A 14602-nucleotide genomic window follows, 5' to 3' on the forward strand; every position below is an offset into this window, starting at 1 on the left:
CTGGACACCCACTGGAGACCTGTGGGAGAGGGAAAGGGAGAACAAGTGGTGGGACTCTCCACACGTGCCCCCTTTCACCAAACTAGGGTTGCCCCGTGACTAACTGAGGAAGAGGTTGAAGCAATTAGAAGAAAAATATGGTGCAGAAACAGCAGTGAAGTGAAGAGATGAATGCAGTGAACTTTCCCACAAGTTAAGTATTTCCAGGTTAGGTTTTCCTAAACAACAACTTAAATTTTGAAAAAGGAAAATAACAGATGCAGTGGCATAGCTAGAGGGGGTGCAAAGCATTACGTTTTGCAGGGAGCCTCACTGCATTGTACAAGTGGCCCCTCCCCTTCAGAGCCATTCTGGGTCGCTAGAGCAAAATGTTGTTGTTGTTGTTGTTGTTATTATTATTATACTTTATTTTTACCCCACCTTTCTCCCCGAAAGGACTCAAGGCGACTCAATGTTGCCTCCATTTTGGTCTCTACTCTGACTTTAAGTCATTGTTTTTTGTAAATCATGAGCATTTGAAGATCTGACTGACATTTCATGAATTCAGCCCCTAGTGGACAGCCAATCCTGCCCCCATTTCCCTTAAAGGAGCCTGTCCTTTATGTCTGCTCTCACCTTTTTGACCTCGGAGTGCTTGTCACCCTCTGACCGTCTCTTCTCCACTGTTCTCTTTTCATCTGCCTGAAAGAGTGTGGAAGAGGAAATACATTCAGGAACCAATATACTTCAGAATGATGAGTTCATAGGACCGGATTACCTGGCTATGAAAAAATCAAGGATGGGTTGGGGGTTTGTTTGTTTGGAACACACAGAGCAAAAGGAGACGACTAAGCAGGTTGTCAGATGAACTTCACCACAGTAGGAGGGAAAAGATGAGGGGAAAGGAGTGTAAGAAGAAGAGTAAAATTCTTACCAAATCCCTTCTATTCCACCTTGCTGCCAGAAAGGAAAAGCAGATCTGTAGTTAAATGATCTGATTTTTCTATTACTACATTTGTATCTCACTTTTGTTTTATCATGATACTCACAACAGCTTATAAGAGGTTCCCACCCATCCAGGCACTGACCAGGACTAGATCTGCTTAGCTTCAGGGAGGACAAATGCATGCCCACTAAGACCCAATGTTTGTGGCTGTTGTTTATGTCTTTACCGTCCACAAGAGCACTTTCAGACAAAATAGCACACACAGAGGGCCTCTACGGTTTGACTACTTACATATTTTTTATAGCACTTTAAAAGATGCTTTGCAAATGCTGGGCATGATCCAGCCAAAGCTAAGCACTCTGATTTTACTTGAAGTGATGGAAACACATTCTTTACTCTCTTGGAAACAGAAAGGGTTTTAAAACAACTTACTTTCAGCCCAGTCCTAACAAACATTCCAGTACTGATGAACAACTGCATTGGGACTAAAAAGTTGGTTAGCATGGGGTAGTTTGGCCAGATCATACCACTGATAGTGTTCACTCTCATGATCCTATGAGGTAGGTCATTGTTGTACTCATTTTGTAGATGGGGAATATGATTGATTAGGGGGTGATTGATAGGTGCCCTTCCATATGCGAAAGAATCTCCTGCTCGCAGAAGGGCTGTTTCATATGTTATGTGAGAGAACTGAGCTGTACCCTGGACAATTTCATATGCATGTTAAAAAAAAAATAACCCTGGAATAAGGCCTACTGAGTTCAGAGGGACTCACTCCTAGGTGAGTATGCAGAGGTTTGCAGCATTCGTATTCAGAATTCTAAATAGTGATAAACTATGTAAATCACACTAGACTACTTGATCAGCTCCAGGAAGTTCATGTTTCTACATTTTTCACATTTATATTTTTTAATGTGCTTTAAGTTGTTACTGAGCCCCAGGTACTAAGGTCAGATTATGCAAAAATGAATAATATCTGGTATCTGAGATGACCAGTCTAAACAAAAGATCTGCTCTCCTTATTTCCACCACTAAATGAGAGAGACTGATGCGCACATGAATCTTGCTATCCTTCCTGAAAAACAGATTTCTTATAGCCTGGGATACCTTGTGTACACCACACAGGGTTACTAGTAGCCCTTTGCTGGTTACTGATTTACACAGCAGTCTAGGACATCAACTTCTAGGACAGTGTTTCTGAAACTGTGGCTTGGGACCCACAGGGTGGGTCGCGAGCACATTTCAGGTGGGTCCCCATTCACTTCAATATTTTATTCTTAAGCTATTAGACTTGATGCTACCTGGTATGTAACTGCATTTGGGAAAATGTTACAGGCCTATAAGTTTAACAAGCTACTATGTATAGTTTTTTTAACAATGATAGTAAATGGGACTTACTCCTGGGTAAGTGTGGGTAGGATTGCAGCATAGGATTGTGAAAATTTTTCCTGCCTGATGATGTCACTTCCAGTCATGACATCACTTCTGGTGTGTCCTGACAGATTCTCATTCTAAAAGATGTGTCCCGGTGCTAAATGTGTGAGAACCACTGTTCTAGGACATTGGTTGCCCCAAAGCTCTCACTATTTCATAGCTTATTATTTTGGTTGATCTCAGTTCTATAACCATACCTGCAGGGCCTCCGAAAGGGGGGGTGAAGGGGGTGCATCACACTTGGGCCTGGGGTCAAAAAGGGGGCCCGAGTGGCAAAGGAGGGGAGTCAGAAATGTCCTGGGGTCTGAACTGGGCTTGTGGAAATCAAAAGATAGAGGCCAGGCCAACCAGGAAGCCAGGTTTACCAGGCAGGTAGACCTAGGCTGTACATCAGGAAGCCTGACAGACCTGAGCTCCAGAAACTGGCTGTTGCCACCCTCCCCCCACCCTGTTTTGCCCTGTCCCCACCTCTATTCCTCCCTTCCCGTTGCCATCCTTCTCTGCCCTGTTTCATCTCATCCCCTCCTCCTTTGGGAAGAAGCCCAAAAGAAACTTTGTACCCCTTAAAAAAAATTCCTCTCAGAGGCCCTGCACATGTGCCTTCAACAGTAGTAATTGCATAGCTTTGTTGTGGAATCAACGTTTAACAGGTGTGCAGTGTGGGAATCAACAATCCTAACAGGCTAAGAGAGATGGAATAATAAGTGAAAGGCAAAATAATCCTTGAGAAATTTCAAATTTACATCCAGTGGTATATCCAGTGGTACTGCTAGGGGGCTGCAGGACACACCAGGTGATGTGCACGGGGGAGGGGGGAGATGACATCACTATTGGCCAAAATTTTTTAAAAATCTTGATATTTTTGAATAATACCATCATGTTATCTATCATTTGATGCGTAATTCCATGCAGAATGCAATGAAACAAACCAGGTTAAAATATATCTATTCTATCAAAAGTTATAGCCAAAAAACCAATGGGGCTGGGGTAATGGTGAAACACCCATGCACACCACCTGGAGCACTACCTCACCACTGCCCATCCGGGCAGCACTGCCCACCACCCCCTCCTGGGACAGGAGGCCCATCATGGGGGTGACACACTGGCCTCCTGCACGTCCACTGTGTTCAATCATGCCTGCATTTCCCCACACGCACTATCAGAAGTTAACGACGTAATACATAACACATATTCAGCTGCATCATGGTAAGCATCACATTATTTCATATGACTCCTTTGGACATGGTCATGCATTTATGTCTTCTCTCTGATCTACACCCTTTGTGGATTGTGTCATTCTGCTCCCACCTCTTTCCCTGTCAATCACCATGTGTTTTGGTCTGCTCCTACTACCTGCCTATTGGCCAATCCCCACATCTCTGGAGGCTGTTTATATCTCTGTAATGTCCAGTTGAGGTTTTGCCAGTAGGAAGGCAACAGTCTGATCCAGCAGCTGCCATATCATGTAATTATATTTTTATAGACAGGCTATTTTAATGTCTGTGATGCCCAATATATTAATTTTTGTTCCGTAAAATATTGTTTCAGTTAAAATCACCAGATGTCCTACTATTTCTTCTGAGGCTGATGGTATTTTCTAATACCCCCAGAAATGTCAAAAACAACAAAGCAAAGCAAAAACGAAGAGATGGGCATTTGGATGTTGTTTTTCAGAGGTAAAAGAATGGCAGCAGCTGGATTTGTAACATCTTGCTTAATCTCTGAGAATTGTACACAAAGAGCAAAGCGGGAGAGATGGAATTGGAAACGCTTTACTCTCACTTTTGCAGCCAGCCCCAAGCAACGTCAAAGTAGAGATGAACACTGAGAAGCTGGAGGCCCGCTGCATGCTGCCCGGAGGAAAGGACAAGTTCCAGGTGGAGGAAAGGTATGGTGGGAAGGGGGGAGGTGTTCCTGGGTGGGAAGGGGGGAGGAGCCCAGGAAGGAGGGAGGTGGGATTGGCAGAACTCTGCTCTGTCGAATCCATACGCCCTTGTCGGGCCTCCCAGCCTCTTAACTCTGCGCCAGCTAAATAGCTGGCGCAATCTTGAGTAGTCCCATTGCAGGGCCTGCTCCCTTACCTGGGGGAAGGGGACAAATATCCCGAGCAACTGCCGATGGAGCCACAAGGAGCCACTGGCGGCTGCCCGGCATGCTCAGGATGCAGCAATCACCCATTCTGATGCCGCTGCTCCTCTGGACACCAGGCAGCTGAGGACTGGGCTCCCCATCTCCAAGTTTACTAATACCCCTGGTCTCTGTCTTGCAAGGTCAACTTGGTCCCTCAGCCTCCTCAGAAGGCCTCCTGGACACAATAAGAAGCCTCTTCCGATTCACTCCTCCCCATGCCTCAGAACACCTCTCAGATGCAACGGGAAGGCAGTGGCATGGACCGGATTTGGCTTCCGGGTGCGTCTAGGAGGCCCTCTGAGGAGCAGGCTTGGCAACAGCAGATGCTCAGATCCATGGATGCTGAGCCTGTGGATAAGGAAGGCTCACTGTAATGGACTGCTGCTGATTTGAGCTCATAACACAGGCCAACAAACATTTTCCTTCCTTAAACGTTACACCAATTCCTGGGTATATTTGGGGTGCCGATTCCAAAAAGGGCATCCATTTTGCCCTAGCACGTCCAGTTTTGGAAACACGGCATAGCCTCTTTAGTTAATGGTTCAAGCAGCTTATTATTATTATTATTATTATTATTATTATTATTATTATTATTATTATTATTATTATTATTATTATACCGCTTTTCAACTAAAAGTTCACAGCTTCCTCATGAGGAAACCTACACCATGGCTTCCTCATGAGGAAGTTGCTTGAACCATTCACTAATGAGGCTATACTATATCTCCAAGACTAGACGCGATAGGGCAAAATGGATGCCATTTTTGGAATCGGCACCCCAAATTCATATCAAACCACCATAAAGTTTGGGAAAAACTTTTCTGACCCTCAGTTTTGTAGGCCTGTGTAATCAGCCAGCCAGCAGTAGAGACGAACAGCCAGGACACATAGCGGTAGTCAGGTCTGAGGAGGCCATTTGCCCAAAATGATACAGTTTCCTCAGCTCTTTTTTTTTTTCCCTCAAGCAGAAAAGGTCCACCTCAGGCCATCTTCAAGGCTGCTGCTTCTACCCATTCCTCCCCTGGCCTTTACCTGGTGTGCTCCCTGGGGCATTTGGTGGGCCGCTGTGAGATACAGGAAGCTGGACTGGATGGGCCTATGGCCTGATCCAGTGGGGCTGTTCTTATGTTCTTACCCTGGTGCCAGTTTTTACAGGTCCTGTGACATCATCGGACCCCGCTTCAGAAATGTCAGGATGCATCTGACATTGGCGGACGCATCTGCATAGGCGGCCCTAATCCCATGTGCGTGAAAGAGAGGGATGGGGGGCAATCTGATCTTAATCTGGGTCTGCTTCTCAACTATCTTGAGCATGTGCATGGCAATACACTGTTTCTAGATTCTTTGCACTTTAGGACAGACACTGCTTTGATTTCAACAGCACACAACGCAAGGCAGTCACTTCCAGGTTCTCCCTGGAGGAGGGGGTGCTGGCGGCTTCACATACCCTGTTCCTCCTCCTGTGGAGGCTCCCAGACTCCACAGGAGAAGGAATGGAGTGTGCAAAGCTGCCTTAGCAACTACTTCCTCCAGCAGGGATAACTGAAATTGATGTTGTGGCGTCACATTGCCCCAAGTGCAGGGAGACTGCATCACAACTCCGGCTGTTAAAGAAACATAGCAGAGCTAGTTTAAAATGTGGTCATGTTATTTTAGTTCTCATGTAATTTTCCTCCAGGCACAGCAAAAGCCATTATGGATGTGTACACTAAAGAGAAGAATGGTGAACGAATGGAAGCACTTGCACGGCTGAGCCACCTCAGAAACAGGCACCAGTCTTCCTGCCGCATGCTTAGTGAATACATGGATCCATACTGGCCTCTGATTCAAGGCTACTGGCATAAAAGTATTCTTGAACTGATCCTATGGCATTGGAAAGTGGCGGTGTGGGGATGACGTCAGTATCTCTCCTGAGCTTTACCCAGAAAGAGAAAGCTAAAATACAGAAAAGCCAAAGCCCCAAAGCCTCTCAGAGGACAAGTCTGAGCTTGAATGAAGAATCTTGATTTTTCTGTTAATTACTTAGAGCTTCTTTTAGATGAACATCAAAAGTCTGCTATACAGTACTAACACCTAGAAGCTCCATTTCAGGGTCACATCTAATGTGCCTTTTCACTGCCTCTGCCTTCGATGGAATAGCTAATGATCATGTAGCCCGGTGCGGAGCTCAAAAATGCCCTATGCCCTAGAAGTGATGCCATGCCTAGGTTTTAAAAAAAGTGAAAATGGGGGGGGAACTGCCTCCCCCCCCCAGCAGCTCACCACCCACTTACTCTGCCGCCTCACCTGCAGTCAGTGGCATAGCTAAGGCAGCTAAGGGGTCAAAGAAGATTTCGTAGCCCCCCCTTCACAACAAAATCAAATATAATTAATTAATTAAATAAATAAATAAGCAGTGTGTCCCTTGTTGGTCAGAGACACAGTGCTGGGGTGAAGAGGGATGATTACTCTCCCCCTGTTAAATACAAGAGGAGCACCACTTGAAAAAGTGCCTCTTTACCCAGTTATCAGGAGTAACTGTATTCAGATACATGGAAATGAGAGCCAACTCATATTAACACCTTATTGGTTCCATGTTGTGTCATAATAACATCTCATTGAATCTCAGAACAATCAGTCTCATAGGTCAGTTTTGAGTTAAGAAATCAACTTTTTGTTCTGTAAGGCAGTTTTGTTTTCATTTTTCTGGTTAATTGGGTCATATCTTTTGATAGAATACAGATATTCCAGTGTTTCAGTGCATTCTGCATTAAATTACCTTTCCAATGATATATGATAGTATTACTCATACATACAAAATTTGAAATGTTGAAAAAAATTTCACATACAAAATGTGAAAATACATTCACAATTTTGGCCACTAGCATCAAGCTCAGCTTGTTGTCCCTCTAAAGCTTGTTGCCCACTGCAATTGCTACACCCTGCACTCCTTAGCTATGCCACTGTGCCCACATAGTCTACCCCATATGGGTTACATGCTTATTTTTCTGCAGAATATTTGGTTTTTCAGCAAAGGAGAACTTAGCAAGAGGTTCATGGGTAAAACCCCTGCAGAGAACTTTCTTCATTCTGTACGTTGAACATTGTGCTTTTTAAATGGTGGGGTGGTGGTGGTGGGGAATCAATATAATTTATGATGATAAAAAATAGATATTTGTGTAAGCTTTAAAAGTGAGCCTAATTTAGGAGGAGAGTTTCTCATCTATCTCTAAAGTTGCTAGTTTTATCTACCACTTCTCCTGTATTTTGAACAGCAGTTGATCTACATATTTTATCAAGTGATGTTTATCTCCTTGCAGTGAAAAGCTTCACTTGCTAATTTCTACAGATCTGGCTTCTGCTATAAGCACAGGAGGAGGTTGATCTAATTTTTTCCAGTCAGTTTATAACACCCCCTTCCCTGGGACAGATCATGACTAGGAAGGTCCTGAGATTCTAATATACTGTAGTACTTGTATTGGCAACCTTCAGTCTCGAAAGACTATGGTATCGCGCTCTGAAAGGTGGTTCTGGCACAGCGTCTAGTGTGGCTGAAAAGGCCAATCCGGGAGTGACAATCCCTTCCACACCGGGAGCAAGTGCAGTCTGTCCCTGGTCTGTCTCCCTGGCTATGGGCCTTCCTTCTTTGCCTCTTAGCCTCAGACTGTTGGCAAAGTGTCTCTTCAAACTGGGAAAGGCCATGCTGCATAGCCTGCCTCCAAGCGGGCCGCTCAGAGGCCAGGGTTTCCCACTTGTTGAGGTCCATCCCTAAGGCCTTCAGATCCCTCTTGCAGATGTCCTTGTATCGCAGCTGTGGTCTACCTGTAGGGCGCTTTCCTTGCACGAGTTCTCCATAGAGGAGATCCTTTGGGATCCGGCCATCATCCATTCTCACGACATGACCAAGCCAACGCAGGCGTCTCTGTTTCAGCAGTGAATACATGCTAGGGATTCCAGCACGTTCCAGGACTGTGTTGTTTGGAACTTTGTCCTGCCAGGTGATGCCGAGGATGCGTCGGAGGCAGCACATGTGGAAAGCGCTCAGTTTCCTCTCCTGTTGTGAGCGAAGAGTCCATGACTCGCTGCAGTACAGAAGTGTACTCAGGACGCAAGCTCTGTAGACCTGGATCTTGGTATGTTCCGTCAGCTTCTTGTTGGACCAGACTCTCTTTGTGAGTCTGGAAAACGTGGTAGCTGCTTTACCGATGCGCTTGTTTAGCTCGGTATCGAGAGAATGAGTGTCAGAGATCGTTGAGCCAAGGTACACAAAGTCATGGACAACCTCCAGTTCATGCTCAGAGATTGTAATGCAGGGAGGTGAGTCCACATCCTGAACCATGACCTGTGTTTTCTTCAGGCTGATTGTCAGTCCAAAATCTTGGCAGGCCTTGCTAAAACGATCCATGAGCTGCTGGAGATCTTTGGCAGAGTGGGTAGTGACAGCTGCATCGTCGGCAAAGAGGAAGTTACGCACACATTTCAGCTGGACTTTGGATTTTGCTCTCAGTCTGGAGAGGTTGAAGAGCTTTCCGTCTGATCTGGTCCGGAGATAGATGCCTTCTGTTGCAGTTCCAAAGGCCTGCTTCAGCAGGACAGCGAAGAAAATCCCAAACAAGGTTGGTGCAAGAACACAGCCCTGCTTCACTCCGCTTCGGATGTCAAAAGGGTCTGATGTGGAGCCATCGAAGACAACAGTGCCCTTCATGTCCTTGTGGAAAGATCTGATGATGCTGAGGAGCCTGGGTGGACATCCAATCTTGGGGAGAATCTTGAAGAGGCCGTCTCTGCTGACCAGGTTGAAAGCCTTTGTGACATCTATGAAGGCTATAAAGAGTGGCTGTCGTTGTTCCCTGCATTTCTCCTGCAGTTGTCTAAGGGAGAATACCATATCAGTGGTGGACCTGTTGGCTCGGAATCCACACTGCGATTCTGGATAGACGCTCTCTGCAAGTACCTGGAGCCTCTTTAGTACAACTCGGGCAAACAGCTTTCCTACAACGCTAAGGAGAGAGATGCCGCGGTAGTTGTTGCAGTCACCCCTGTCACCTTTGTTCTTGTACAGCGTGATGATGTTTGCATCCCTCATGTCTTGAGGTACTCCACCTTCTCTCCAGCAGAGACAGAGGATTTCATGCAGCTCAGTGACGATGATCTCTTTGCAGCATTTTAGGACTTCAGCAGGGATGCTGTCTTTTCCAGGTGCCTTGCCAAAGGCAAGGGAGTCCAGGGCCACGTGAAGTTCTTCTAGGGTTGGTTCACTGTCAAGCTCTTCCAGCACAGGCAGGCACTCAATGTTGTTCGGTGCTTCTTCGGTGACTACATTTTCTCTGGAATATAGCTCAGAGTAGTGCTGCACCCAGCGTTCCATCTGCTGCGCCTGATCCTGGATGACCTCGCCTGTGGCAGACTTCAGAGGGGCAATTTTCTTCTGTGTTGGACCTAGGGCCTGCTTGATACCATCATACATCCCCTTGATGTTGCCCGTGTCAGCTGCTATCTGTATCTCGGAACAGAGCTGGAGCCAGTAGTCGTTAGCACATCTCCTGGCAGTCTGTTGGACTTTGCTGCGAGCAGTTCGGAGGACCTGCAGGTTGCGCTCACTGGGACAGGCCTTGTATGCTGCTTGAGCTCTCCTCTTTTCCTCAATGACTGGTGTCAACTCCTCAGAGTGGGCTTCAAACCAGTCTGCCGACTGTAGACTGTAGTACTTAGGGTACTATGATATCAGATCCCCTCCCTTGTATTAGCCACATATAGAGGCTAATATATAGAGAGGCACATATAGAGGCCAGTTGACCAGAAAAGTGGGCTTCTGTCTTTGACAACAGCTTGATCTGCAGAAATCAGCAGGTGAAGCTTTTCTCAGCATGGAAATAAGTGCTGCCTGTTAATGTCAGTGGAACAAGCTGCTGTTAAAGGAACAGACCCTCCCCTCTAAGGAACAGAGCTGAAGAAAAAGACAATAGAAACTGCTGAGTCCAGAGGGAAACAAATGCATGCTGGGATTAGTGTGGCTCAGGGCTCATTATGGATTAGCTCATGAGCCTCTTGATGCAAAGGTCAGCCCCAGGATATGCAAAACAGCAACAGGAAAAGGAATGAACTGAAGCGTATGTAAAATCCTTTCCCGCATCACTAAATTATTTCCAGAGAGAGGATTTTTTGTGTCACTCCAGGGTCATGCCAATCCCTGGGTTGATCACTAGCAGAAAACCAGGGTAGGGCTGACAATGAGCAGTTTGATGTGCAGGAATTAGCAGGTAATGTCGCTTTTCTCCATGCTTCATAAAGCTCCACAAGCTACTGTTAAATGCACATGGGTAGGTCAGACTAATGTTTCTGATCAGTTGGCATGGGTAGAATCAACACAGGACACATCATCTAAAGACTGTCAGAACTAATATAAAAACACAAAACAAGTGGTCCCAATCCTTTCTCCAAATGGTAACGTCACTGTAGGGTCATTGTGTCATATTATCTTCTATGGGGAAGGGGAAGCTGCTGTGGACAGAGCTTAAGTAGCCCCAAACAGCCAACACATATCCTGGATTTAAAGAATGAACCATCCGGGCCATAGGATGTCACCAGGCACAGACATCCCATCTGATTCAACATGAGTTAACTCAGAAGTATGTCCTACTATGTTCATTGGGGCTTTTAATAAAGTAAATTTAGGATTGTACTCTTATAATTGTGACCATTTGGTGGAGGAGGGGGAGAGGCCTGTTGCTTCTTTAACTGCTGAATGCCAGGTAGGAATTCAAACAGGTAAAGGCTTTTGCAGCATGGAAGAAGTTGAGAAGTGAGGAAAGCCATGTTTATGGAGTCCGCCTAGAACTCCCATCATGCTTGTAATGATGTTTGCTTGTACTGATGATGTTGTTGACCTACTTTTACTTGGCTTTTTCTCTTGGTTCTTGGCTTCATTGTTCCTTTCATTCAGCATTATTTTATTTGCTGTATTAAACACACAAACAGAGAGAGCCATAGGGCTGACCCAAGACCTCCTGCTACAGGAGGAAGAGTACCAAATGATACCCACCCTTATCCACTGATGTATCAGCTTCTGCTTGTCTGACACTCTAGCCAACCTCTCTTCTCCTCCACCATCCCTCTTCCTTTTCCAAGGCAGGTAGCAGGAAGAGGAGAATCAGTGGAGGCAAGCAGGTGGACCAAAGTGGGGTACTCCTGCCAGTTTGACCTCATGGATAGGTTACCCTCTGTGTGTGTGTGTGTGTGTGTGTGTGTGTGTTCACACACGATGTTTCACTATCAGCTGCCTTGAAGCTGTTTTGCAAAAAGTGAGGCATGAATAATTGGCATGTATAAACAAGCAAGCCCCACTTTCAGTGAACTTATGAGGCGGAAAGAATGCCTAGAGCAGCAATTTTCAATCTTTTTAATCTTAGGGCACACTGACAAGGTGCTCAAATTGTCAAGGCACACCATTGGCTTTTTGATAATTGACAAGGCACACCATGCTGTTGGTGGGGGACTAAATCCCCCAATGACCCTCCCCCAAATTCCTGCGGCGCACCTGCAGACCATTCGCGGCACACCAGTGTGCCACGGCACACTGGTTGAAAATCGCTGGCCTAGAGTATCGGGCTTAGGTGGAGACGTCCAGGGTTCAAAATCTTCCTCAGCCATGAACCTCACTAGGTATATACAGTCCTTGGGGCAGGGACACCTAAAGTATCCTGCTGGTGCTGTAGGAAAAGAATGTGCAAACTAGATTCAGCTCTGCTACTGTACCGCCCTCTTCAGGTCACTATGTAGCATTGCAATTCATAAGAAAATACAAGTCTGGAAGTAGGAATACCAGCCTGTGAATAGTCCCCTTGCCCCCCTTTGCTATTTCATTCACAGGTGGCAAATTGGAGGTGGGGGATTTCAACTTTTTTTTTTCAGGGAAAGTTCTCCCAAATGTTTGAGAGAGAGCTTACCGGTTTGTAGGGGCAGCAGTATGAGGCCTTCCCCAAATCTCAAACGACCCCCCCAACAGTGGAGTTTCCTCTTGTCAGCCACTATTTCTTCCCCAGAATGCCCTGAATATTGTGTCATTCTTGGACACTTTGGGGAAGTGGTAAAGAAGACTGACTACCAATGGTGGGACTCTTTAAGCAGGACTGGAGTTCAAATTCAAATTCAAGGCATAGTGAGCCTTTTCAAACTGGGAGAGTTTTGAATTTGTCCCCCTCACAAGGAATGATGTGCAAGTTCAGTCCGAGATGATTCCAAAAATGCTTTCAATACTTAGGCCAGAGAGCAGCATAAATGTGAAATTTAGGGTACAATCCTAACCAACTTTCCAGCGCTGGTATAGCTGTGCCAGTGGGGCATCTGCTGCATCCTGCAGTTGGGGGGCAGTCATGGAGGCCTCCTTAAGATAAGGCAATGTTTGATCCCTTACTTTGGAGTTGCATTGCCCTTACCTCAGTGCCGGAAAGTTGGTTTAGGATTGTGCCCTTAGATGCATTTAACCAAATGCAATTTAACCAAGAGCATCATGCTATATACACCATGCATACGCAAATACCGACAAGTCCGCTTGGGCAGATTGTGTATTGCAGCGCAACAGATGCACATTGCAAATTGTTGTACATAATTGATGCTGTCCCACAGTAATTATCAAGCGCAGAGGTGTTCTTCGAAGCACAAATTATTTTGGTGGAAAACTGCAGAGCAGGCGAAACAAAAAGGCAAAGGGCCACTTCACGGCATCTTTACCAGAAAGAAAAACAGCAGCCTGTTCTATCAGCCCGGATTTCACCCCAGTAAAGATATACAGTGGGAGACCACTTGGGATAAAAATAAAGAAGGCCCCCCTCTCCTGCCACTTTTGCACCGTCCATGCCCGTCTTTGCTCCCGCGCTCTTTCTCTAACATGCCTCAACCTTGTGCCAAAGTCTGTAGAGTGCAATGTCACCCACAGCCTGACACAAAAAGGCATTTACTGCCAGATGTACTGTATAAACCCTTTTCAAACTCCAGACCAGACTTCACACTGGGTGGCATGGCAGGCCCTGGGCTCGAGGACAATGGCACAGTATTGTTGGGAAAGTGCTGGCCGTGAGAGGGAGCCCTGAGCGAACGGCAGTAACTGCCTCTCCCAGCATGATTTACACTCTCTTGTTTCAATGCGTCCATGTGTTCCCTGCAGGTCTGTCATCCATCTTGCCTGGGAAAACAGCATGGACCATCTGGGATTGTAAAGCTCTTCGCCTGCCCCCCTCACCATGTCAACAGGCTTTCTTTTCTCTCCTCGCGGAGAACAGGGCTGAGGGAGTAGGCCCAGCCGCTGAGTTACAGCCTGCTGACTGAATAGGAAGCACAGATTGTGCTGTTCTTGTGCTGATCTTTTTCTCCATCAGCAGAATATCACTCAGGCACCATCCATGTGAGGCAGTTGAAGCTCACTCCAAAATCCATTTCCACAAATCTGGGTCCAGAAGATATAATATAAGTGGGACCTTGGTATCCATGGGAGTTCCATTCCCACCAAGCCACTACCGCCCCCCACCCCCCATGGATATCAAATCCATGGATAACAAGCTCCTTTAGAGGACCTCTGAACGTGACCGGGGACGTGCGGTGGGTGGGGAGGCGGGTGAGGCACAGCCACCCCACTGGAGTCCTTCGAAAAGCGCTGCCACCATGTGAGGGGCCAAGCACCCACAACCCAGGAACTCTGCACTTTGTGCATGGGTTGTGGGTGCTTGGACGCCTCACACAGCGGCGACACTTTTCAAAGGACTCCAGTGGGGAGGCTCTGCCTCACCTGCCTCCCCACCCACCACACGTCCCTGAATGTGACAGAAAATACCTTCCGGTCACATCCGGGGGTGTTCCAAGGCATGCTGAGACCTCAATGCACCTCAGAACGCATCCCAGAGACTTCTGAGACACACTTCCGGTTTTTTGTAAACCTCCATACATCTCAGAACATCTCTTGGATGTGACCAGAAGCCATTTCTGATTGCATCCAAGAGCTTTGGTGTGGCCTTCCATCCATGGGTCCAGAACCCACGATAAATCAAATCTGCGGGTGAGGAGGGCCCATAGTGTAAGATGATAATATAAATAATATAAGTGGCAGTTTTCTTTGCAGAAAAGAAAAAATGCCACCACACT

At 46.4% G+C, this 14602-nt stretch overlaps 1 protein-coding gene across 2 annotated transcripts in view; it reads right to left on the reverse strand.

Annotated features, from left to right (window-relative positions):
• CCDC9B (coiled-coil domain containing 9B) overlaps nt 1-14602 on the reverse strand; it is a 68690-nt gene that overhangs the window by 35987 nt on the left and 18101 nt on the right. For both annotated transcript variants that reach the window (XM_066634190.1, XM_066634199.1), the window contains exon 6: nt 616-681. In XM_066634190.1, the coding sequence (XP_066490287.1) occupies nt 616-681 (66 nt within the window). The remainder of the gene's footprint in view (nt 1-615; nt 682-14602) is intronic.

The sequence above is a fragment of the Tiliqua scincoides genome, chromosome 1 (assembly GCF_035046505.1).
Source record: "Tiliqua scincoides isolate rTilSci1 chromosome 1, rTilSci1.hap2, whole genome shotgun sequence".
Taxonomy (NCBI): Eukaryota; Metazoa; Chordata; class Lepidosauria; order Squamata; family Scincidae; genus Tiliqua; species Tiliqua scincoides.